This window comes from Mytilus edulis, chromosome 1, assembly GCF_963676685.1.
Source record: "Mytilus edulis chromosome 1, xbMytEdul2.2, whole genome shotgun sequence".
Classification (NCBI taxonomy): domain Eukaryota; kingdom Metazoa; phylum Mollusca; class Bivalvia; order Mytilida; family Mytilidae; genus Mytilus; species Mytilus edulis.
The window spans coordinates 67,234,733-67,262,614 of NC_092344.1; the positions used below are offsets into that span (position 1 = coordinate 67,234,733).

The window sequence follows — 27,882 nt, forward strand, 5'->3', positions numbered from 1 at the left end:
TCGGTATACTACTGATGTCTTTATTCAGCACAACATTACATTCTACATCAAATTAAAATACTTCGTCCATTTTAGCGGATGCAGATTTTTCAGTTGCAATAGTATCTTTCTTCACTCATTTTCAGGTGGTGGTTTGACAATTATCTTATTATCTTTTACTTCTGCTTTTATTCCATATTTCTTTAACATATCCGATTCTTCCGCTAAACCTTCAAACTTTAGACCTGCCAAAATTCCTTTATTTTCATTGTTGTCTTTACAAATGTTATGAATTGCTAGCACTGACCACTGCTGAATATCTGTAACTATTAAGGAAAATTCAACCTTAGATATTAACTCCATGATTGAAATTCTATATGTGTGTCAGACGCGCGTTTATTCTACAAAAGACCCATTAGTAAGGCTCGAAAAAAAGTTAAAAAGGCCAAATAAAGTACGAAGTTGAATATCATTGAGGACCAAAAATTCAAAATATAAATCCGAATACAGCTAAAGTAATATATTCCTGAAGTAGAAAACCTATAGTATTTCAAAAATGTAAAGTATTGTAAACAGTTATTTATAATTATGACCATATCAATGACAGTTCAAGTCAACAGAGTTGTATAGTGAGTTTTTTCTTTTACATACTTGGAAAACGAAATGATTTTTGTTTCAGATCTTAACTAAAACGTAAGAAATACTAATAAATAGTTTTAATCAAAGAGCTGAATAGCTCTGAGGGAAAGACGGCCCTTGTTTCTATTTAATTGATTTTTTTTTGGAAAGTGGGGGGGGGGGGGGGGGGGGTATATTATGATAGTCATCATATAAAGAATGAAAAAGAGAACAGATAGAACATGTAGAAAGGTTGACATATTGAAATCAATTGTTGTTTATGTAATTTCATTTCCTTAGTTTAGGATTCAATTTGGACCAATGGAAGAGATCTGCATCTTCTAAATCTAAACATTCGATTAAAGTTGATAGTTTTAAATTATCTAAAACTCAACTGAATTCTGTCATTTCACAACAACTACAATATTTTTTTGAAATCTTAATTGTGTACCACTGAACTGCAGGCTAGGGCCATTTTCCATTTTTTGTGACAGTATTCTTGGATTTTAAAGTTTTTTCTTAAGAAAGTGTGGATTGAAAAATCTATTCTGTTTTAAATTTCCATTGATAAAGTTCCCAGTTACAACTGTCATCACAGGGAAACAGGTACTAATAAAAAACAATATAACTGTGTGAAGCTTGTTTCCAAATCTAAAATTTGAAATATTTGTAAATTGCACGAATAAATAGGTTAAAACTACAAAATGCAACATTTTAATTTTTTTAATTTTTTTTACCATTACAATGATTATGTTGGTACACAAAAATTTAGTTTTAATGAAAGACTACTAATCCAATGAAATGTCACATTTTAAGTGTTAAAATACATTAACTTTTATTTTAGTGGATAATTACTCATCAATTGAGGTGCTCCTGAATTTGAGGAAGATTCTCAATACAGAACTTTACAGAAAAAAATAATAAAATCGTTTCTCTCCCCTATCTCATGTAACCCCAAGATCTTTGTTTACTTTGAAAGTTGTTCAACAGTTGACCTACAAATTAAAGTATTGCATGTTGATGTTTGAATCATCTACAGCAAACAATATTATGTTTAAATTGAACAAATAACAATGTGTAATTAGTGCACGATCTCTGAGAATGATTTAAATAACCAGTGAAGGATATCCTTGCTTCTGTGTAGTGTGGCATTCCAAGAATGACGTCACTATAAAATACAATGTAGGTTGGATATATTTAGAATATCTCGTCACACTGATTTTCCGGATTGTAAAAGAAACGTCAATAATGTAAAGGAGGGCTCAAGATACGATAATTTCATGAGAAACAGAAGGGAAATGTGTCAAAAAGTGTTTAAAGTCAAACTATTCATTTCTGGGTCTCCTTCTCTCCAATCTAAGTAAGATTTGTTGGGGGGTTTTCCACATTATAAAAACAAAATGAATGATGTGAGGGAATGTCACTCTGGTCAACCCCATAGGGGATTGACGGCTTGAAGCCGTCTTTCCCCAAAAAATCAAAGTCTTAGCTGTTGCAGCTGATATTTCGTTCAAATAACGAAGACATTAAGGATTTCACCAACAAAAAAATTAATCGGACAACAAATACGAAACATTTGCCAAGTGAATCGAACAATTTTGATTTGTTCTTCCTTCACTTTTTGTATGACGACATAAATTACCACACAGCCTAAAAGTAACAATCAACAGAGAAAAGGGTCACGACCTAATGTCCAACATTTCTTTAGGTTTTCTTAAACATTCTAAAACGCCTTTTAAATATATTACACCATTGATACTATTAGATTTTGCTCATAATAAAGAAAGGCAATTATTTTTAATAAAAGTGTTTTGAATATGAAGCATTTTCAATAAAAGGTTCACTGTAAATCGAAATGGAATAATTTAAATGTCTCATTCAGTAGGCTATAACAGTTTACCAAAGTTAAAATTGATAACACAATAATATCTGCAAATTGAATTTAACATGTACATGTAAATTACGATTTTGTATCCTTTTTATTGTGTGAGAACCTTTTCATTAAAGTAAAAGCAATTACAACCGATATAAGAAAACGTATACGTATGAATTAAAGATTTCGCATTGAGGGGTAAACGTCAAATAGAAATCAAACTAAAAAGCACATAAACCCGTCACTAACAAAAATATGTGTCTAGAAGTTACGTCTTTAATGATAGATAAGAACATGCACACAAAACTCATCAAAGATATCAGACTTCTACTGTGGTAAGTTAAACGAGCTTTCCGTCCACACAAGACTCGTATGTGGCGCTCGAATCAAGGCAGTTAAAATGTAAAATCAAATATAACGTTAAAGAGCATTAATACAGAAAATTCCAATAATCCCAAATACGCCTAATTTTAATCAAATAAGCAAACGTCGAAGAGATTAACAATAAACAAGTTTTTGAGACAACCAAGACAATGATCATTACCGAAAATTCATAATACACGCATACCAATTAGGTGTCAGAATTATCGGCTGCTTGGACCAGACATTTTCAAGAGGACAATGGGATTTATTTTATTACATTGTAACTTTAAGATAAATATATGAGCAGTACTACAAAAACTACATTAATTAAGCAACTTATGTGAAGATTTCGTCGAAGCAAACAAAATGCGTCTGTAAAGTCCCAAGCAAAAAATGAGAAAGTCGAATCCGACTCGATATATATCAACATTGGTAATGTAATGCTTTAAAAGATATATATCACGGGTTATTGTGTGGATTTGTTCTGCACAATCTTTGATATTGTGAGTAGCGTTTTGTTATTGTTATTTCTGTTCGTGTTTTTTTTTGTTGCCATGATGTTGAAGTTTTATTGGACTTTAATTTTGGGTGCCCCGCTTATCGGCTTTATAACTATTTTGATCTGAGCATCACTGAAGAGTCTTATGTAGACGAAACGCTCGTCTCACGTACTAAATCATAAGCCTGGTACCTTTCTTAAAGACAATATAAACCAACACATTAAATGGCTGTTTTTTAGTCCTATGTACATGTACTAATATCTTTAAACAGTCCGAGACGCAAGAGTTCTACTTATTCTTAACCTATTGTTCTTCTGTAACTGATTATTACTATCCATTACCATTTATCTTTGTTTTGAATATAAAGACCAGTCAGGGGTTGTTTTCACAACATAATTTTCGTCAATAAGTCACACTTAAATTTAAATGACTTATGTTTTTTCTTCAAAAGATTGTTGGTGAAAAAAAGCTGGCCTGTATTTATTATTTACTGTTCCTGACCGAGGCTGATCAACAAGCCTTCATATACATACAACAAGAATGTGTCCATAGTCCATAGTACACGGATGCCCCACTCGCACTATCATTTTCTATGTTCAGTAAACCGAAAAATGTGGGTAAAAACTCTTATTTGGCAATACAATTAGAAAGATCATATCATAGAGAATATCTGTACTAAGTTTCAAGTCAATTGGACTTTTACCTCATTAAAAACTTCATTGACCAAATCCTTTACCCTTAAGTGGGACAGACGGGCGAACAAACGGACAGTCGAACGAACGGACCACAAATCGTAAAATATAATGCCCCTAGCTGGGATATCAAGGGCTTTTAAGATTGTAAATACTGAACACGGTGGCTATCTTGTTTTCATTTGGAACCCATTGAGCTCAGTTATTATAGATACAGACGAAGACGAAAATAAATTTCATATTTCATAACTTAGTTTTGAAAAAAAACAGTCCATTTTGTAAATCAATAATTATGCCCTTTTTAGTTCGCTCTGGTTGAAACTTATAAATGTATCTGTGGTGTATGTACCATTTCTATTCCTAAAGGTTTTCCAGTTACTTTTACATAAATTAATAAATTAATCGAAGCCCGACTCAAACCCTGTACATAAATATTAGCTTGCAATATTTCTCATTTAGCATGGTATTTTTTTTTTTATCTTTTTTAAATTTAAATTTGCGTAATTTTTCACCTTTTGTAAAAAAAATTTAATTTAATGACCACTTTTTTCGAAGACAAATTGTAGCCATAGATGTTGTTATTGCTGATAATAATATGTCTGAAGTAGCAATTTGAGTATTAACAAAAGTACTTGACTGTGTATGTCTTGAATCTATACTTTTAAAAGGATACATGGATTCCTTCCATCAATGCTTGTTTGGTCTAACACTAATGGTATACCATTCATTTCTCGAATCTGGAAAGAAAAGTATACACAAGAAATATAATAATTTATCGAACAAATGCCGCCCCTAAGTCTTTGATCTATCTGAGAGAATACAGACCTACATCAAAACTATGTTTACACAATTATTAACAGCCAACTGTTAAAAAATCAAGAATAGATACTTGACAATTCTTAAATTTAATGACAGGTCTTATTGTAAATTTCAATTACAAAGTAGGGAATAAGTCCGTGATATTTGTATTTTGTCTCAAATGTAATCACGAAAGAAGTCTTATAAACTAATTATTTTAAACTTAACTTTGATATCTTTTCAAATAACCAAAAAAACACATTGTTGAAATGTCCCAAGACATATCGCAATGTTCAATCAAGAAATATTTATCCCTGACATGCAAGTCAAAGATTTCACCCCATTTCTTTAATGAGATGACTTCGAACTGATCATTAAATGAATGTTGTTTTATTATATGCACAGTCTGCTTTTAAGGGCGTGTATAGATGGGAGTTGTTTTTATTCTCAAAAGTACAGAGAAACCTCACATTGTGTTGGATTGAAGAGGAACATTTACAAGACACATCAATTTAATGACCTCAGACGTAATTCTGTTATTTCGTATATAACAAAGTTTTGTTGATTGGGAGAAACTGGTAATTGGTCGATAATTAACTTCTTATTTTTGAAAATGAAATTAACACTTTATAAATTGTGTGCATCCGAAGTGTCTTTCAAAATTAACTTCTTCGGGAACCCTCAAACAAAACTATTTGAAGGCAATAGACAAACATGCCTACAAATTCAGAACACTAAATTTCTTATCCTTTTGGAACCCGAGTTCTCTTTACATGTCCTGTTTACTGTTATGTGTTACAACATAGTGATTACCTATTTAAAAGATGAATTATTCGTTGTTATATTTGCATAAAAACACACAAAACATTTGATTGTCTGAATCGACATGTACAAGTAATACAAGCAATGCAATTTTTATCATTAATGGTCTAGAAACAATCGAATCGACTGTATTGCTTAAATTTACTTTAGATTAGGAGGCGGTTGATAACGACATTTGCCTTCTGAAGGTGATATGAATTTACTTTTATTATTAATGATTACAATAGTTATCAAATGTACCAGAATTATAATTTAGTACGCCAGACGCGCGTTTCGTCTAAATTAGACTCATCACTGACGCTCAGAAAAACGTGAAAGAAGAAACAAAGGTTGAAATAAAAAAAAAAAACTTCCTTAAAAACATTTGTTAACACCATTGTCAAAAGAAAAAGGTTGGAAAGACAAAAAATAGCCACAAATGTTTAAACAAAAATCTAAAGACTGGTACCATCAAATACAAGGGTATGCAATACTGTAACTTCCATATTGTTACTCTTGCTCAAAGATATTGATAAGCCCTATCCACTTTCACTCATCTTCTAATAGAAGATTGGTGTATATCTCTTGTTTAACCCTAAGTCATCATGCAATACAAAAACCAGCGGTACATATATTTTTTTAATTCTAACAGGATTTTCTTGAACGATTGCTAAACTTTATATTAAAAAGTAGAGGAAAGTCAAAAATTGAAATATAAAATAGCAGAAATTACAACAAAACCTGAAATTTAAAGCATAAGCAACATGATTTTTCAATAAATGTGGTTGAACTCAGGTTATTTTTGCAAGTTAGTAACCCTCTACATAAAATTGTTACGATGAATTAAGGCAACAATAGCATATACCGCTGTTCAAAACTCATTAATTGATTGAGAGAAAACAAATCTGGGTTACAAACTAAACCCGAGGGAAACACCTCAACTATAAGAGGGGAAACAAAGGAACAACAGAAACATATACAACCAGATGCTTCGCAGGGCGCAGCTTTATACGACCCAAGTGGTCGAACCCTGAACAGTTGGGGCAAATTTGGTCACAATATTCAAGCTTGATACTGTTTGAATTTGGATTGAAATCAAATTTTTGACATAATATAGGTTTTTGTCACAAAATTAATATGGTTAAAGATGTTACAAATCTATTGCACAATACTGTGCAATTAAAGATGTATTCTTGAAACTTTTCAAAATTCGAAATTTGAAAAATTTTGTAAAAAAAAGGAATCACTTAAAAAATGGTAAACAACCCCCACCCAAACTTATGAAAAAAAAAACCTTGGAGCAATAACCCTGAAACTCAATCCCATGCTTTCATTTGTAGTATTGAAACTTGCAGTACAAATTCAGAGAGATCCATACACTTAAACACAAGTTATTGTCATGATTGTTTGGAAACTAGAAACATGCTTCTTTTTTACCCTTTTTTGGACCCTTATTCCTACATATTTTGGGCAATTAACCCAAAACTTAATCCCAGCCTCCCCTTTGTTAGATGGTACATTGTGGGACAATGTCAGAGAGATCCATACAATTTCACACAAGTTATTGTCTGGAAACTATAAAAATGCTTGTTTTTGGCCCCATAACCCCTAAAATGAATCCAAACCTTCTACTTGTGGTTTTCAACATTGCGGTATAATTTCAGACCAATTTAAATACTTGTTCACAAGCTATTATCCTGAAACCAGAAGAATGCTTGTTTGGACCCCTAATTCCTAAACGGTTGGGACCACCATCCCCAAAATCGATCCCAACCTTCCTTTTGTGATATTGAACATTCTGAGAAAATTTCATAAAGATCTATACACATGGGGAAAAAAAGTATTACAACACCTTGATTTTTTAAAATTTGAAAAATCAGCCTCTTTTTTGGATGAAATATAATAAAATATTTGTATAATATTATTAAAACATAGTTTATGATAACATTGGCATTGAAACGAACAAAAAATGTTTGAAAAAAAATGATTTATATAACCACAATTTTAATAACAAAATGAAGTGTTTTTTGTACAAAAAAATGCATTTTACAACTTTTACTGTAATGGAACTTTACAATGTCAGACATTTCAAAATTAATCTTCAGATGTCTGTTCACATCATGGTTGATCGCTATACGCCAAAGAATTAGTACTTTGTGCGCAGCCTCCATTCAAACGGATAACCGCATCTAAACGTCTTCTGATTCCTGCCAAAAATCGACTAATTTGTTGCTAAGGTAGCAGCAACCATTTCTGATGAAGGGCATTGTTTATTTCATGATGTGTTTGAAATGGGGTGTCCTTTCGCGCACCTTCTGCCCAAAAGTGTCCCATATATGCTCGATATGGTTCAAATCCGGGCTACGATCCGTCCAAGGAAAATGAACCGAATTCCATTGGAACAATGGATCTTCCTCCACGATGCTAATATTCAACATTAACGAGCTCTGCACTACATTGGATACGGAAAACTGTGTGTCTGATCGTAAGCAAAGGTCTCCGAAATGGTCTTATCGCACGATAACCAGAAGCGATGATTCGATCTCGAACAGTTCTTGTTAAAAGGCTCCTGTATGCCCACCACTCTCTTTTTAGGATTGTATTGTATGCAATGGGTTTCCTTCTGACCAACCTTCATTATGCTTGATTTTCCCTAGAAAATGGTAAAGGGGGTCTTCTTTATCGCGGAAGGTCTTTAACATCGTTTAGTGCCTTATTTTTATTCTCAAAACGACTTATAGTGGAATGGTGATGACCAAAAATACGTGCAGTTGTTTCGGCGACATCCCTGCTTCTCTCATGCTGATAATCTGCCATCTTGCTGCAGTTTAGAGTTGTCGAGGACCCATTACAAGGTGTCAATCACATAACTTTAAAAACTTGGTTATTTAAAGTGTTGAAAACAATGCGGATGAAAACATCTGTTTTGCTGTTTACGGGTACAGTAGCTGCATGTGCAGATAAAAACTTATCGAGTCGATATTTATTGATTAAACTCAGGTGATACTTAAATAATGTTTAATTAGTTCTATTTTACCAAATTATATCACAAAAAAAATAAAAAGTGTTATTTTAATTTCAATTTCAATTTGGTGTTGCAATCTTTTTTCCATGTGTATATTAATTTAAAGTTATTATCCGTAAACCAATGTGTCTTCGGACGACGACGACGACATCATACCTCATTATAAAAATGTGAGAAACTTTTGAATATCGTATCAACTAGATGTTGTATAATGAATACACTGGAGCTGCTATAATGTTGCTAAACAAAAATGGAATGTTTACAAAGGCAAAGGTGGAGTTAATAGTAGCTTTGAACCTGGACGCTTGATTCTTTACAAAATATATATTAATAGTTTCAAGAAGTTTCCTGGATCTTTTAGCAAATAAGTTCAGAAATGTTCAGTTCTTTATCTTTATTCAATTAACCATGCAAATGAGGTCAAAGACGTTTAACCTTCTAGAAGAAATAGCTTTATACACATTGTAAACACTGTCAAAATAACGTAATAACGCATCACCATTTGCGATTTGTAGACTGTTAGACAATAGACAATTAAATGTATAACAAAAAAAATAACATACGGAATACACAGTTTGATTTACAAAGTTTATAACTAAATTAAACATGCAGCTAGTTTTAAAATGCCAAATCTTTTTTTAATCTGACACGGTTTACTATTTTCAATTTGTTCCAAACTTCCTTAATCTAAGAAAACGTGAGGTTTTTCTTCTAGTGTACTATTATTTTTCATATCTACCAACGTAAAATCTTGGTGTATTTTACTTATAATTAAAATATTGTTGAAGTCAATTAGCATGTCTCAAAATCAGACTATTTTTCATAAATAGTGTGTTGCTTCTCTTCATTAGTTCTAAATCTGTATTTAGTAAGCATACTCCCATAGTCTACATGACATGCAAAGCCTGTCGTAGATGAGTTACAACCACAAATAAAACAGTCAATGATATTACGTGGTGGCTGTCAAAATCAACTCGTCAAACTGTCTACTAAACTGTGAACTAAAACCATAACATGATATTTCAAGCAGAATATTCGATACTGCAAAGTATGAATAGCTAAAGTTTTTGCTAATATTTATTCGGTCGAAGTTCTTCAAAAGCTTCAACATTTTTAACATGCTATTTATTAAAAAAAATAAAATCAGTAAATTAGAAGACAGATTAGGGAATATCACCGTTTACTGTTAACAGACGATGACAGATCATAGTGACAGGTCCATACCATTATAACACATCACCAAAAATAGTTGCGGTAATATAAAATGATAGATTTCCATTCATATGTATACTTTTGATGACAAAGCAAAATGTTACTCTATTATATTTCGCACTTTTTGTTATAAACTCTTAGACTGAAAAAAAACACACACATATATCACGGATTGTCTATAAATGTTAGATGATAAAACACGCTTGTTAACGTAAGGAAAAGCATTACGACCTTGTCTTGCCACTACAATGTATGATTTGTTACCCATAAATATGTCATAAATTTCTTATTTTGTGCATATCTTTACACGGTGTCATCTGTCAATTTCACTTGTCATGACGTGATTGTTCTAACTATTGTACAAAATTAAAAGATTTATATAAACTGATTATGTAATAGATATGCTGGGTTCCATTATTTCATAATGATATTATATCGGCCCTTAAATGTATAGATATATCTTCAACGTCAAGTAAGTAATCGTTTCAAAGCTATTCAAGAAATTCTACGTTTTACCATAATAAAGCATCTATACCAAAATCCATACGACTGAACAGTATAAGCTCACAATGAGATAGTTCTCAGTAATTCAAACAGGAAAATTATGTGCAATGATGTCCGACTATTCATTCCGTTTTTCACTTCAAGCGTTTTAACAAAATCAGTAGCTACAATAAACAATAAACAACCAAAACGTCAAAGATTAGAAGGACAAACAACAAGATGGCCAAATATGCCTGGGCAAAGATTTTTTTCTCAGTTAAATAAAAATTTTGTAGAAAATGACGAAATAAGTAATAATGCCAGCATTACTAACTACATCGCTACAAAAAAAAAGTAAGATGCGCTCAATTTAAAACAATGTGAAGTTCAAAACCATTTTACAGTTTTAGCACTGAAAATAATTTCAATAACGTTGTGCAAAGGCAGTCTAACACTATCAGTATATAGAGCTAGTGGTACTATCGGAGACAAAACGTCCATCAGCAGTGACATCTACAAAATGTTGTTAAAATCAGCAAATTTATTAAAGATTGAGCATATGAATCCAATCAAAAACTGAAAACAAATTTAAGTACTCGGGAATGGTAAACTATTAATGCTTTACTAGTGGGATCACGTCGTGATACGCATGACGAGATATGTTGTTCTTTTCTAAAACTCATCAAAGATACCAGGCTTATAGCTTAGTACGCAGTAAAATTAAAAGCCAAATGAATTCCATAGTAAAGACCACTGCGGGCCGCAAATTAAATGGGAAAGGCTAGTGGCATTGTGGCGAGGAAAACATATGTTTCATATATAGGTGCTGCCTGAAAGTTGATACATGAAAACAGGAAAGTTCGCAATACTTTGTAATGTTCTTTTGTTGTCGGAATCTGTTTATAATAAACTCATTAAAGATATCAGGCTTACAGCTGTGTTCTCCATAGGCTACAAACGACTCATCAGTTACGGTCGAATCGAAGAAGTTGAAAAGACCAAAAAAAAGTACTGTTTTTTTTTTAATATTTATATTTTCAAATGATCATACAGGACATTAATTGACACTGAATTTCTATCGATGTAAAGCTATGTAATGTCTTTCAGTCACAAATTGACAAGTTTTTTATTTTGTATTTTCTCAAATGTAAAATTTTAGATCAGTAAAAGCATTTATTAACATTGTAAAATTAATCCGATTTTTTTCAAATTCCATGTGGTTTCTTAAAAAAATTTGCCATTGAAAAAAAAGAAATTTCTATCATGCCTCATAAATATTAATTACTTATACCTGCTTGTACGATAAGCTGTTATTTAATTGACAATATTACATTCTATACAATATACTGACATGATTAGTTAATGCAGTATGGGTGTTAGGTACACAAAAGAAACTTAACACTTTTGATAAATCATTAGTCTGTAAATAATCATAATGAATTGTGTCAAAAATGCTTTATCAATACTTCCATGTCGGGTGTAACCTTTCTGACCGAAGGGGGTTAACTCTGACAAATCTGCAAAGTCACTTCGTGATATACACAAGCTTTATTGCAAAGAGAAGCTTGAACAATTTTATCTGGCAAAATGCAAGAATACCAAAGTATTTTTATTAAAAGATTAATTTTATTCTTTACATTAGTAAACAATAACAAACCACAGAAACAGGTGTACTTATTCCATGGATGACAAGTAAACAGACATAAATAATAATTTTATTTTGAAATCACTGCCCCAGTAATGTGCCACGGAACGATGCCAGGGAACGATCTATGAGAAAAGGGTTATTGTGTTTTTTATTTATCTTTTATAATTTACTTGTTACGTTCTTTAATGAATAATGCAAGTATAATAGTGATATAAATCATTATTTTGGCATCTTTTAAATATCAAGTATGATAGTTGAATTTCCATGATTTTTTAACTGAGCTTCGACGTAAATCGTTCAATTATTTACCACCCGTTTTATCATGATTATTTACCAAATTTTGTGTACACTTCATATTCATAAGACTTGTAATACGAATAAAAGAATAATAAAGTACACCAATTCGTGTTGTCAATTCTTCAGTGTATTACTATTGGAGCCACAAACCATGATATCTTGTGTTTTTCCTCGGTTTTAGTTTGTAACCTGGATATGTTTTCTCTCAATCAATGTATGACTTTTGAACACCGGTATATTACTGTTTCCTTCATTTAGTTGTAAACCGAACCTCATTGTCAATGGCTATGTGTAAGTCAATATATGCAACAGAACATACTATCTCTGTAATTCTTTTTCATGTTCGAAAACATCGCTCCAATCACATCCTTTTCATGTATTATGCATAAAAAAATTTCTCTGTGCTCCACATGTGGCACCTCTGTGTTGCTTGTGTAAGTACATATCAAATCGTGTTAGTCTAATTCGATCACAAGGAAAATAAAGGGCTGCGCTTTAGCGCATGATACGCCCGTTGCTCTTTTAACTTGTCTTTCATGCTTTAAATGAATGTATATGATCAACTAGAAATATATATACAAATCAATGTTACATTAATATATTCACCAAAGTTTCATAAAATCCCCCTTTTTTAAGTATAAAAATTAATAACTTAATTTGGATTGTGATTAAATAGTTGACACAGCATAGGTTTTGGACACAGAATGAATGTGGTCTATTGAACTTAAAATAATTTGTTTGCCTTTGAGCAATCACTATGCTGTTGAATATTAATCCTCTCACAAAAATGTTCGAAGAAATTTTCTTTTTATTTATGAAATCTGAAATGAGAAAAATTTAACCACCACCCCCCCCCCCCCCCCATTTTTTTTCAAATCCCTATTTCCCTTTTTTCAAAACTGATCTCAATTCACATTTATAATGGAGTTTGCAACAAAAACTACTTATTTAAGTACATCATAAAATATTAAAATGTAACAAAAAGTGCTTGTTATCACTGAATGGTAACGATTGTTTTAATTTATCAGTTGGTAGTAAAAGTGAATATACATTGTATATTGTATAAAACAATGATTTAAGTTGATTCAACTACTATTCTGGACAAAGAAAGATAACTCCAATCAATTGAAAATTTCTTGCTATTGCACAATATTGTGCAATTAGATATTTCTTGCTATTGCGCAATACTGTGCAATTGAAAATATTTGCTATTGCACAATACTGTGCAATTGAAGATTTCTTGCTATTGCGCAATACTGTGCAATTGAAAATTTCTTGCTATTGCACAATACTTAATATAATAATTTTGGATCCTGATTTGAACCAACTTGAAAACTGGGCCCATATTAATCAAAAATCTAAGTACATGATTAAATTCAGCATATCAAAAAAGCCAAAGAATTCAATTTTTGTTAAAATCAAACTTAGTTTAATTTTGGACCCTTTGGTATTTAATGTAGACCAATTTGAAAACGGGACTAAAAAATTAAGAATCTACATACACAGTTAGATTTGGCATATCAACATGATCAAAGAACCCCAATTATTCAATTTTTGAAGAAATCAAACAAAAGTTTAATTTTGGACCCCGATTTGGACCAGCTTGAAAACTGGGCCAATAATCAAAAATCTAAGTACATTTTCAGATTCAGCATATCAAAGAACCCCAAGGATTCAATTTTTGTTAAAATCAAACTAAGTTTAATTTTGGACCCTTTGGACCTTAATGTAGACCAATTGAAAAACGGGACCAAAAATTAAGAATCTACATACACAGTTAGATCCGGCATATCAAAGAACCCCAAGTATTCAATTTTTGATGAAATCAAACAAAGTTCAATTTTGGACCCTTTGGGCCCCTTATTCCTAAACTGTTGGGACCAAAACTCCCAAAATCAAACCCAACCTTCCTTTTATGGTCATAAACCTTGTGTTTAAATTTCAAAGATTTCTATTTACTTATACACATGTAATAAAGTTATGGAGCGAAAACCAAGAATAATGCTTACTTGGGCCCCTTTTTGGCCCCTAATTCCTAAACTGTTCAGACCTCAACTCCCAAAATCAATCCCAACCTTCCTTTTGTGGTCATAAACCTTGTGTGTAAATTTCATTGATTTCTATTTACTTATACTAAAGTTATTGTGCGAAAACGAAGAAAAATGCTTATTTGGGCCCTTTTTTGGCCCCTAATTCCTAAGCTGTTTGAACTAAAACTCCCAAATTCAATCCCAACCTTCCTTTTGTGGTCATAAACCTTGTGTCAAAATTTCATAGATTTCTATTTACTTAAACTAAAGTTATTGTGCAAAAACCCAGAAAATGCTTATTTTAGACCCTTGTTGGCCCCTAATTCCTAAAATGTTGGGACCAAAACTCCCAAAATCAATCCCAACCTTCCTTTTGTGGTAATAAATCTTGTGTTTAAATTTCATAGATTTCTATTCACTTTTACCTAAGTTAGAGTGCGCAAACTAAAAGTATTCGGACGACGACGACGATGTTTAGAAAAGTAATTTTTAATACTAAAGCAAGAGAAAGAGACTTAACAGATCTCTGGATTTTTTGTAATATCAACATCTAATTCACGATGACCATAGAAAAGGATGATTCACAGTTAGTTACAGCTATAATTGCTGATAAATTTTACATTAATTTTTTAGAATGAGGTTTTGTGGAGCACATGGAAGTACTAGTAATCTAACTTTGATTGTAAAGTCATGTATTTGATTTAAGTATCTAAAACATTAGAAAGATCCAGTTCTTTTTCTTTGGTTGAAATTCTAAAAGGACCAACAAAGAACAAACATGTGAGTATTCAGGATTTCCTCCTTGATAAGAGTAGTGTGGCTATTTGTTGAGTTTCCAAGTGGAGTGTCAATACTTAATTCTCTTTATCAAGCAGTTTCTGTACAGTGATTTACACATAAAAACAAACGTGATACCAGCTTTATCTGTGGAGAAGACAGACATTTGCCATGGAGAGTGGACAGGTGGATTGAATTTGGGTCTTTAAAGATCGATGTAGCATGTTCATTCATAGACCAATACGTTTTTTTTTATACTTGAAATGTGAATAAAGGACCTCACAGCCTTAACCCATTTAGAGTAGCTATGTCTTTTTTTCGAGTTTATTCCATTGCCTGGCATAATCCCTGACTGTATCCGTCAGTATTTGAAGTTGTGTTCCTCTTAGTTCTTTGTTAACTAAAATCCATAATGCATATTTAACTTATAAGATAAGGTACATAAACCTTGATTTACTACCATGGTGCTATATCATCTGTAATTGCGCATTAATTTGTGTTTAGAAATTGGTCATGAGTCATATTGCTATTTTGGGAAATTGTGAGTGAAAAAGATAGATTTTGACAAGATTTTTTTCATTTTTAATCTTGATATACTTGATGAATGGTCCAGGGTTGTTTTTTTTTTATCATTTTTAATAACAACATACTTGATGAATGTTGATTAACAAATGTGTACAACATTTAATAGTATTTTTTTTATATTGTTGATTAATGGTGTTTTATTACTTATCTTTTTTTCACTTTTCAGTAACTTAGTAGGATGGATGTTATAACAGTGAACTGCATTTGCATTGTAGGGTCAATGGAAAGCGTTGTAATTTGCTGTCAACAATCAATGCTTACTTTTCTCAATATCATTTCAAGATGTTTTTTCCAAGAAGACTAGTTCTGTTTCTTTTATTTGGGTTTTATAAAGGCTTATAAATATATCATTGATATGGTCATATTTAGAAATTAACTGATTGCAGAACTTTTTTAAATACTAAGGATTTTTTACCACAGAAATAGGTTACCTTAGAAGTACATTTTTTGTGTTTGGCAAAACCTCTAAGAACTTTGGGTCCTCAATACTTTTCAACTTCTCTCTTTAATTGGACTTTTTAACTTTTTTATTTCATCATCACTGAAAAGTTTGCTTTTTTTCAAACAAAACATGTGTCGTGCATACAAAGAATAAGGGTTCAATAAGGCCCAGAAAAGGCCTATATTTCTAGCTTAAACTTCAAATTCAGATTTATTCATAAATAGCTATGCTGAATCATAGCTAAATACAATGACTGGATATGAAGTGTGTTTATATTTTTAATTTATATACTTGCTACTCATACATTACTTCACAAAAAAACACTCATTTAATTCATTAAAAAACATGTAACTTTCAATTGTTTTCTATCAAAAAAACATATAGAACACATGCCTCCACAAAAAAAGATCTTGTTACAAAATATTTTTTATGAACTTTTACATATTTGACTCGAATATTTAGTTTGAAGTCACTAGCCCTCTGTTTCCTGTACCTTGATTTGGGTAAAATTGACGAATTTGACAGAAATCTCTAATTTTGACCCATTTGGGATATAAAAATCAATGCTTAAAACAAATTAAGTTTATCAAGTGTCTTTTCGTCAATTTCAAACATTTTTCCATCTGAAACAATGAACATAATTATCATGGTCAAATATGGCCCTTACCAAACTTACTCCTTTTAATCCTGGTATCTGTGATGAGTTCAAAAGGAGATCAATTGTCTTCCCCTAAAGACGTGTCATCTGGATACAACATTTACATTATTGAAATGCTCAAAAATCAAATTTTTTTTATTTATAAATGTATACTTACAAGATCTTGATTTGGTTTACATTCGTAAGCCATGTTTCCTATAAGTTTGACCAAGTCTCTCTTTAAACAATATCCTGCATGATCTTGATCAATATTGCCCAACTTAATTATTTTATCTACTCTGCTGAATAAATTATCTCCTTGTAGCCCTATCTTATGGATACCTTCCAGCAAATCTGAAATATATGTTATTCAATATTTCAATTTTTGTGATACTGTTTACGCTTCTATGCCATGTCTTTAATGTTTGATATTATCTTTTTTTCTTTTTTTGCAAAGGGTTTTCAAATTTACAATTTGACTGCATTCCTGTTGGAAACCACAATACTCAATATGCAATAAATGAGCTAACTCATTAGGCTGGTTCTTTGAATATCTCTTATTATTAGCACCATGTTCTATTTTGGAGTCCTGACAAATAATTGAACATACATAGTACGTATTACGGAAAGGTATTCTCTCAAAATTAGGTTTGGAACACCAAGTTTTACAATATAAGAAAGGATATCACACTATTACAAATAAATATTTGTAAGGGTTCCGTGGAACCCAGTGTCTTGCCTACTTTTGCTGTCAATCGCAGGCTAAACAAAAAATTTAAAAACTTTAACCTCAGAGTGAATGTATTGTTTCCTGGCAGAAAAACAAAGTTCATTTACTGAGAAATTACGTATAAAAAGGATTTTTTTTTAACAAAATTTACTCCTCGTTAATATCTTATGATCATAAACAAGCTTCTGTCTAAGTTTGGTAAAAATCCAGGATAGTTTAAGAAAGTAATTGAGATTTTAAAAACTTTAAACTAGAGTGAATGACATGTTTCCCAGCAGAAAACTAAGTCCATTAATAAGTAAAATACGGAAAAAATGGAATTTTATTTTTACAAAATTTCCTTCTGGATACTATCTTATCATCATAAACAAGATTCTGTCAAAGTTTGGTACAAATCCAGGATAGTCTTAGAAAGTTATTAAAATTTTAAAAACTTTTACCACAGAGTGAACGTAATGTGCAGAAAAATAAGTCCATTTATAAGTTAAATACAGAAAAAAATGGAATTTTATTTTTACAAAATTTACATCTGGATACTATCTTATGATCATATACAAGCTTCTGTCCAAGTTTGGATAGAAATCCAGGATAGTTTAAGAAAGTTTTAAAATTTCAAAAACTTTAACCACAGAGTGAATATTTGTGGATGCTGCCAACGACACCGCCTAGGACATCGCCGACGACAAAATGTAGGATCGGTATGTCTCGCTTTTTCGACTAAAGTCGAAGGCTCAACAAAAATGTTATCTTATACTATAATTTTTGTCTCTGCACAGTATGGCAATTTGCAGATTATGAAAGTTAGAACTGTTAGAGTAGAACCAACCATTTGTTTTCACAATTTCAGAGCCATGACCTTGTTATTTCTGAATAAATTGTCTTAACAGTGCATGTATTGGTACATATTGTTGAAACATTTTTAAATTTATAAAAATAATGCTTAATGTCTGATGCTTACAAATAATACAGGAAAGCAAGTCTTTGTCTGTATTTACTTCTGGATATACATTGTGATGTGATGTTGCAATTCCAAGAATTTCTATTTCTTTCACTATGACAACAGGATTCTGAAATTATAAATTTTATGAGAAAATGAAGTGTTTACACTTGTAGAGTGTTAATAATACACTTGACTTTCATATAATCCTCTTTAGTTTCCCAAAACTTATTCTACAAAAGATGGGCAAAAGATACGAGAGAGAGATTCAAACTTATAAATGGAAAATAAATTGACATCACTATGGCTAAAAATGAAATAGACAAACAGACAAACAATAGTACACATGACACAACATAGAAAACTAAAGAATAAACAACACAAACCCCCAAAAACCTAAGGGTGATCTCAGGTGCTCTGGAAGAGTAAGCAGATCCTGCTCGACATGTGGCACTCATCATGTTTCTTATGTGATAACAAATCCGTTAAATAGTCTAATTCAGTAAGTCACATTCATGACAGGGAAGGGGATTGTAGATACAACGTAAGGAACAGATCCAAGATCATTTGTGAAATGATTATTCTATAATGGTCAACCAATTCGTGATGGCATTTGTAAAATTTACGAAGTGATGATTTCAACTTCACCATTTGGAACTCTTGATTTAATAGCTTTCTTGTGAGCAACAACCCTCTATTAAGAAAATCATGATAGGAAATGCAAGCACAGGAATATCCTATCAATTGGGAGATATATACACCATATGCAGGTGCTGCTGGAATGTTGCTACTAAGAAATGGAAAGATCACAATTGGAAAGCTAAAATCATCTCTTTAGTCGTAAAGTTTTGTTTTCAACCGACCCACATTGTCAATTTCTAGACGTAAGTCAAGATATGAGGCTAACTTAACTGTATACTTTGTATCCTTTATCTCTAGTTCAATGGGAAAGATGCACTCAACATAGTCACCAAATTTTGAATTATTCAGTGAAAGAACATCATCTATATAGCGGAAAGTAGAGTTAAAGGATATTGCTAACTTCTTATCTTTCTTCCTTACAAGTTCCTGTATGAGGTCAGCCTCATAATAATAAAGAAACAAGTTGGCAAAAAGAGGGGCACAATTTGTTCCCATTGGAATGCTGATAGTCTGTTGATAAACACGTCCTCTGAGCGTAACAAATATGTTGTCAATCAAGAAATCAAGCATCTTGATAATGTCAGTTTTAGAGAATTTTTTGTTTGAATCAGAGTGATCCTTTACAAAGTAGGATATATCCCTTCCCAAGACAAGATACTTGTATCTACGTTGGCCATTCTTTTTTATGGAGCAAAGAAATACCAACTCTTTCAATTTGTCTTTTAGTTTGGAATGTAGAATACTTGTGTAAAGTGTAGAAAAGTCAAATGTTTTAATACTATTTTAAAAAAAAAGAATCTACATACATAGTTAGATTCGGCATATCAAAGAATCCCAATTATTCAATTTTTGATGAATTCACATAAAGTTTCATTTTGGACCCTTTGGGCCCCTTATTCCTAAACTGTTGGGACCAAAACTCCCAAAATCAATCAATTTCTTTTATGGTCATAAACCTTGTGTTTAAATTTCATAATCTATTTACTTATACTTAAGTTATTGTGCAAAAATGAAGAATTATGCTTATTTGGGTCCTTTTTTGGCCCCTAATTCCTAAAAATCCCAACCTTCCTTTAGTGATCATAAACCTTGTGTCAAAATTTCATAGATTTCTATTAACTTAAACTAAAGTTATAGTGCGAAAACCAAGAAAATGCTTATTTGGGCCCTTTTTGGCCCCTAATTCCTAAAGTGTTGGGACCAATACTTCCAAAATCAATCCCAACCTTGCTTTTATGGTCATAAATCTTGTGTTTAAATTTCATAGATTTCTATTCACTTATACTAAAGTTATAATGCGAAAACCGAAAGTCTTTGGACGCCGCCAACGATGACGACGGACGGCAACGCCAACGTGATACCAATATACAACCAACAATTTTTCGATTTTTGCAGTCATATAAAAATTACATAAAATCAAAAATATATCAGATGTAAACGACAGAGAATTAAAAAAAAGAAAACGTTAATTATCCTTTTTGTGAATTTTAATTCTGAGCACATTTTGCACATTGTCATTTAAGAGAGGTGCATTCAAATGATATCTCGAAAAATAAACAAACTTCCTGCATTGCCAGGTGTTGTGTGGTACTGCTAAAAATGCGGAAACCATAAACTAGTACATCACTCATTTCAAAATCAACTAAAAATACTATTTTTTCCTATCTGTTTGGTCTACTAACATACTTCTACTGTTGTGTGGGCTTGACTTTTAAACTTCTTATAAAAACCAGCAAAACATCCCTTCTCATCATAAACATAATAAAATTACATATAACCATCTCTGTCATATTTTTACATTTCTGATCACATGTTGATTTTACATTTCAAATAATTGCATGTTTTGTGCTATAAATAGATCAGTCTTAACAATAATGGGATTTTATATGTCACTGATTAAAATCAATACACATAAATCAAGTAAAAAAATAATGAAATTCTTAATTAAAAAATCTACATGATATGTCATTACACCTTAAATTGATATAAAATATCATATACATCTGTTCATACATACATATTTTTTACATTAATAAACTGACTTTATATAAATGCATACTTTAAAAGTATGTAATGAATTATGTAAATTTTACAATTCATATTAAGAATGTTTTAAATTAATAGCTTTTTCAAAAAGTACATTGTTTTGATACTTTTGTGGATGGTGGCCACCTGTTTATCTTTACTATAAAACTATTAGTTATAATAGATAATACTGGTGAAAATTCAACGAAATTGCTGCCTTTGTACAATTATGGTGAGGTTAGAATGCTAACAGTTTTGATTTTCAGCTTCCATGAAGCATAATTGTTTGTTTAGTACAAATGTACTAGAGTTCACAAAATTACAATGTGTTATTTAATATTAACAAATGATGATATTGACAAACAATTTAAATACTTTTTACCAACCATAAAATATGATACACATGATACAAGTATGACTTACTTACTTACTTACTGCCCATTACACCCATTGGTATGACTTGTTCTGATTTTATTATTTTAAGCCTGTATCCTTGATATACTGTTTTAATACCTGATTTTGATGTTTCTCTAACAGAGACAGGATTATATAGGATTGAGATTTCACATCTTCAGCAATAAACTGTATATTGCTTTTTGAAGGGTTTAAATCATTCTCAGTTTTATCTAGATGGTCCAACATCACTTCATATACCAATAACCTAGAAATCAAAGTAAACATCATTAAAAAGGGGTCATTTCATTGTTTTGTAAGTTTTTGGCTTTGTTTATCTAGTATAGCATGTAAAATAAAATGCTCCACATGGTGCAGCTTGATACGACAGCAGAGGTCAAACCCTGAACAGTTGGGGCAAGCATGGACACAACATTTAAGTTTGATACAGCTCTGAATTTGGATTGTAATTAAATAGTTGACACAGCATAGGTTTCAGACACAGAATGAATGTGGTCTAAGAACTTAAAATCTAAATTGGACATTTACCTTTTATGGTCCAATATCCAAAATCTAAATACATGGTTAGATTCGGCATATCAAAGAACCCCAAGAATTCAATTTTTGATGAAATCAAACAAAATTTCAATTTGGACCCTTTAGACCACAATGTAGACCAATTTGATAACGGGGCCCAAACATCAAAAATATAAGTACATGGTTAGATTCCGCATATCAAAGAACCCCATTATTCAATTTTTGTTGAAATCAAACAAATTTAATTTTGGACCCCAATTTGGACCAACTTAAAAACTGGGCCCATAATCAAAAATCTAAGTACATGTTCAGATTCAGCATATCAAAGACCCCAATGTATTCAATTTTTGTAAACAAAAATTCCATGTATGTATTTATGTTCAGATTAGAAATCCAATGGTAACTAAATCACATTTGTTCTAAATATGATTCCACCTTTCTGAATAAAGAAAGACAACTCCAAACAAAAAATAAGTCTGTGAAGGGGTACAGTATGTCTATATGTATGGGGAACAAGAAGTTACATACTTCTCTGTGTCTTTTAATAATGGAAACACTTTGGAAAAAATGCTGTCAACTTTGCACATACTCTCTATGAGAAATAGTCTGGAATATAAAATAATATAGTATTAAGAACTCTAAGTATCTGCTCTATTAAAAGCAAGCTAAGTTTATCATACAAACATGACATATACCGGTACGATATTTGTTAATACTTTTACAAAATAATTTTATTTGAAATAATTATGTAAGCATTTCAAATTGTTATCCATGAAAGTTTCAAAATCCTTTTTAAACCACTGTTAAAACCTTAATTAAAGAAGTAGGTCCAGTAAGACCCCTTTTCGGCCCCAAAATAAAGCAGTTTTACAAAATTGTTAAAATGTAAACTTTTAGTTATTTATCATGTTTATTGGAAAGTAGAATGCTTCTGCTGCATAAATATGGGTTGTTTTTTTACATTACACTGCACATATATATCGGTTACTAGCATCATTAAGTCATGCTAAATTATTGAAATCTTCACAATTTTAGCATTTTAGTTAAATTTTAGACGCATTTGTGTTCATTCTTAATATTGAAATGTAAGTTGTATTTGAGGATATTACATAACATATATAAAGGTTGAGGATGAACACGGATGCGGCCACTTTCATTTTTGACAAAAACCATCTGAAAAGTGACATTTTTTGGCATATTTGATAGATTTTTCATATTTAAGCTTGAATCGGAGCGTTTTTAATGAGTAAATCAGTTAAATTCTTTCACATCTAGTAATTGAATCAACTGAAATAGTGTTTAAAAAGTGTCCATAATCATTCGTCAGATGAACCTGAAATTAGAGGCCAAAATCGATCCTTACCAGACCTACTCCTTTACTGTTGGCTTTTGTTTTTATTGCAACTTTGTGTTCCTTTTGTTATTTTGATTTCCTCTTATAGTTGATGTGTTTCCCCCTTTTTCAGTTTGTAACCCAGATTTGTTTTCTCTCAATCGATTTATGACTTTTGAACACTGGATTACTACTGTTGCCTTTTTTAAGGACTAATCAGGAATTTAAAACAGTAACATAAAATAGAGAGCAACTACTGGTTCATTTATCTTTTTTATAAAGTGCTTAGAAGTTATGTATCATTTCAACTGTATCTAGTCATGAATCAAACAATAATACAGTACATAGAAGGCAAAACAGTTTACAGTCACTCTTGACGGTAATTTTTAACTTGCCATTCACTGTATATTCATCTTTGTTTATATTTTTATGTATATCATATGTAAATGTATATGACAGTGTTAGCAATCAAAATGTAATCACGTTATTCACAAGCGAAAAAACATACAGTTTCACAGTCTTAGTTTCAGAGTTTAATGTACATCCTTTTTTGTCCTTTTTCAATTGTACGTTATTGCTTAATGGCCAGCTGAAGCCCGTCTCCAGGTGCCGAATTTTCTCACTGTGCTGAAGACCATTGATGGCCTTGGGCTTTTCTTTTGCTCTTTGGTCAGTTTGTTGTCTCTTTGACACAAAATCAATTTCCACTATCATTTTTTTTACTGAAACTAACACCTCATCAAGAGTGGTTTAAAATGGAATCACTTTACAAATGTATGTGTAATACACCTACCCCCATTCACAATCACACTCTACTGTGAAGCTGATCACATTTGTTAACATCTGTATTGTATTTGAACTGGTCCACATATCCTGGTTGTCCAGGTTACCAGATATACAAGTATGTGCAACCATGCAGGTATACATGCTCAGCTTCTCATCTGATATATCAAACAGCTTGCTGAAAGTTACAGTTGTACATTTTAAAATTATCAAATATACTTGAGAACATAAATTTTCATGGCTTGTCACATTATAACTGTACTGTAAATTCAGAAAGAAAAAAAAATTATAGGGAAGGCATAGGTTTCTCAAAACTAAAAGCTTGCATTTAAATATTGCATGTAATGGTGTTTCCTGAACTCGCAATTATATATCTTGCATTTTTGTCCTTTGCCTAATAATCACAATGATAAATGCACCCAATTGATTTCTTACTTTACAGTATTAAAACAATAAACTACATGTAGTCTTTTTTCTATTATTTCATCATGTGAATTCAATGTCAAATATGTAATACTTTTAAATCAATTTCATTCATGATTCAAGCTTTTACCATAAAAAATTGCAAACTTTTATGCCATTTAGTCTTTGGTGGAGAGTTGTCTCATTGGTAATCATACCACACCTTCTTACGATGTCTTATTTTCAAATTACTATGTACAAATGTAGCTTCTTTTTTCTTAAGTAGAAACATTGAGAAAGTTTTTGAGGAAAAAAAAGTGATTTTCTAACTTCTATTACAAGCTATAGGTATACAAATGCTGCATATAACCCTCCAGGACTGGTGTTACAAAATAATTGGACTAGAAATAACCAGATGCTCCACAGGGTGCAGCTTTATACGACTGCAGATGTCAAACACTGAACAATTTGGGCAAGTATGGAAACAACATTCAAGCTTGATACAGCTCTGAATTTGGATTGTGATTAAATAGTTGACACACCATGGGTTTCTGACACAGAATGAATGTGGTCTTATGACCCTAAAATTACTTTTTTTTTGCTTTTGAGCAATACACTATGCTGTTGAATATTAATCCCCTCAAAAAGAGTTTTCTACAGTTGTATGTTGTCTTGTGTACTATTACATGTACATGTATTTGTCCGTTTGTCTTTTTCTTTTTTAGCCATGGGGTTGTCAGTTTATTTTTTATCTAGGAGTTTGAATGTCTTTCTGGTATCTTTCTCCCCTCTCATACATGTTCTAGGAAAGATAATGTTTATGACAGCCACAAAACACTATTCGACAAAAATTGACATTTTGAAATTGATGGCAAATGCAGTTCCCTTTCTGGTCGAGAGCTTAAATGCAAAACTTATTCTTACTTGAGTTCTTCCACAAATATTTTCCAGATTAAACCCTGATTTTTTACATGTCCAACACTACAATTTCCTAAAAATTGTACAATACATCTCAATGTCACAATAATGTCTGAATCTTTACTGTGTTTAAATTGCTTCACCAATGCCTGTATAGAATTTTTTGAAGCTGTGAATAAATGTTCATGGTTGCTAAGTAAATCTTGGTTTTGTTCACACTGTACACACATATTTCTGAGTGTTCTGTATACTTCTGTTAAACAGTTATTAGTAGAATGCACTTCTATTTGATTTTCTATACCACGATTACATAGATGTATCAAATCCACTAGTGTTGAGAGGTTCTCAGCAGTAAGTTTAGCTCTGAAAAATATAAACTTAAGATCTACACAAAATAAAACATTATAGAATCATCTGTGCGCCTAGTCCTAAGCCAGGAGCGTCTGGTTTTTGTTAGTTTTGTATATTTTATAAATTTTGATTAATTTTTATGTTTCTGAGTCAAGTGCAATGAAGTGTGACCTCCATTTTTGCTCACCTAGTAAACATTTTTGTTTAAAGGCCAGCTAGAGCATGCTTTCTGGTCTGGAAGTTTTTCTCTAACTCACTGTTGAAGATCCTTTGATGGCCTTTTTTTTTTGCTCTTTGGTTGGGTTGTTGTCACGGAAGAATGACAACTCCCCCTACTGCCAAATAGCCTCACACCAAATTGCCCTACTTTTGATTACCAACTCACCCCACTTTCTAAAAAAATTATCTGCTCTGGTTAACCAAATTGCCCTATTTATGAAAAAAAAAGTTGTGATACTTTAAAAAATCAAAAACTTGAACAGTTTAATAAAGTGATGCCACCAAAATTCCAACTTGATCTGTGTTTTGTGGTAATTAGCATTGTGTATAATGCCCCAGTCACAATAGACCATGATCGCATCACGCTCACCGCAATCTAAAATAAATTCAGATTGTGGTGAGGTTGAGGGATGAAAATGTAGATTTTGGTTGTTTTCACGATGCTACTATGTCCTCATAATGATTCTACAACGATTCCACTACGATTATATCATGTTTTCACCACCCTTATTCTGCGACCTCACTACCATTATCACGATCTTACTACACTCATCATGTTCTCACTGTGACTTTATCCGATTGAAACAAGATTTTACCATGCTTTTTCTGCGATCATAGCAAGCTTTGACCATGATCATTCTATGATCTTACTACATTCATATTGCGTACTATGGTCTTGGAACAGCGTAGTATTAACGTGGTATAGTCGCAGTTACGCAGTAGAAGCGTTGTTGCATCACGGGGAGAACGTGATGGTCGTAGAGAGGTCACAGTAACATCACTCTGAGATTGTAGCGCAATCTCTCTTACTAGAATCGCGCTTTCGCTTTGCTCTTGCTACGATGTCACAGCAACCCTTGCGATCCAACCAAGTACTTACTGTGCTCTTGCTACACTTCTACTACTGACTACAATCTGATTTCGTCATGTCCACAGGATTGTTTTGAACATTTTCAAGTTGGCCACAATCATCACGATCATGAGACCTCAACACGACTGTACCATGACCTTACTGTGATCTACACGACCTTACTGTAATCTACACATTATTGCACTACAATCGTCAAATTTGCAAATTTTTAAAGCGACCATTGCGATCCAACCACGAACTTACTGCACTCCTGCATAACTTCTACTACGATCTGATTTCGTCACGACCACAGGATTGTTTTTGGTACATTTTCAAGTTGGCCACAATCATCACGATCATGAGACCTCACCACGAACGTACCACAACCTTACTGTGATCTACATGATTGCACTACAATCGTCAAAATTAGCATTTTTTTAAGAGATTGTAGTGCGATTGTGGCCTAGTGTGACTGCAGTATTAGTTTCATAATTTTTGGTTGAGGCAAACTAAAGTTAGGAAACAGAAACCTATTTTAGTGCCTACGGACAGACAGACAGATGAATAGACTGACAAGGGTAAAACTTTATGCCCCCACTGGTATAAAAAGGGGGTTCATGGTCCCAAATGATTTGTGTGATGCCGCCTCGTATTAAGATATATAACAGATTCAAACCTTTCTGATTCACCAAGCATGCAATCCTTTAGTTGAACTAACAGTTCATTTAGATGTTGCCATTCTGAAAAGCTTTCTGGCGAACTGGAACAAGCTGATTTGACTGCGGAAAAGGTATTTTCCATTTTAGAGGCAGTATTTCTTTTCGGGCTTTCAATGTTACATTCTTACTCTTTTCCCTTGTTGTGTTTTACAGTTTCAAGATTGCGCAATCCTTCCGAAATTTCAGTATCTGGTACCCTTGATAAATATCAAATGATAAACCAGTCCGGATCTAGAACCTAATCAGTAGTCCCGAACCCGTAACAGAGTTTTCGAGAAATATG

At 32.0% G+C, this 27,882-nt stretch overlaps 1 protein-coding gene across 1 annotated transcript; it reads right to left on the reverse strand.

Moving 5' to 3' along the window:
* Positions 1 to 27,816, reverse strand: LOC139487669 (ataxin-10-like). Its single transcript, XM_071272630.1, has 9 exons — positions 27,557 to 27,816; positions 25,467 to 25,823; positions 24,151 to 24,318; positions 22,553 to 22,630; positions 21,608 to 21,755; positions 18,449 to 18,557; positions 16,939 to 17,114; positions 4,699 to 4,762; positions 1 to 299 (listed from the first exon to the last, which is right to left on the reverse strand). Exons 1-9 carry the CDS (start codon positions 27,679 to 27,681, stop codon positions 112 to 114), a joined length of 1,413 nt encoding a protein of 470 aa, XP_071128731.1. The 5' UTR covers positions 27,682 to 27,816; the 3' UTR covers positions 1 to 111.
* Positions 27,817 to 27,882: the final 66 nt, after the last annotated feature.

Coding starts and splice junctions, on each gene's coding strand:
- LOC139487669 (XM_071272630.1), bottom strand. CDS start 27,681: ATGGAAAATACCTTTTCCGCAGTCAAATCAGCTTGTTCCAGTTCGCCA. Junction 24,319..25,466: donor ATATTTGTGGAAGAACTCAA/GTAAGAATAAGT, acceptor TGTAACTTTCAG/CAAGCTGTTTGATATATCAG. Junction 4,763..16,938: donor GTAAACCAAATCAAGATCTT/GTAAGTATACAT, acceptor TTTTCTTTCCAG/ATTCGAGAAATGAATGGTAT.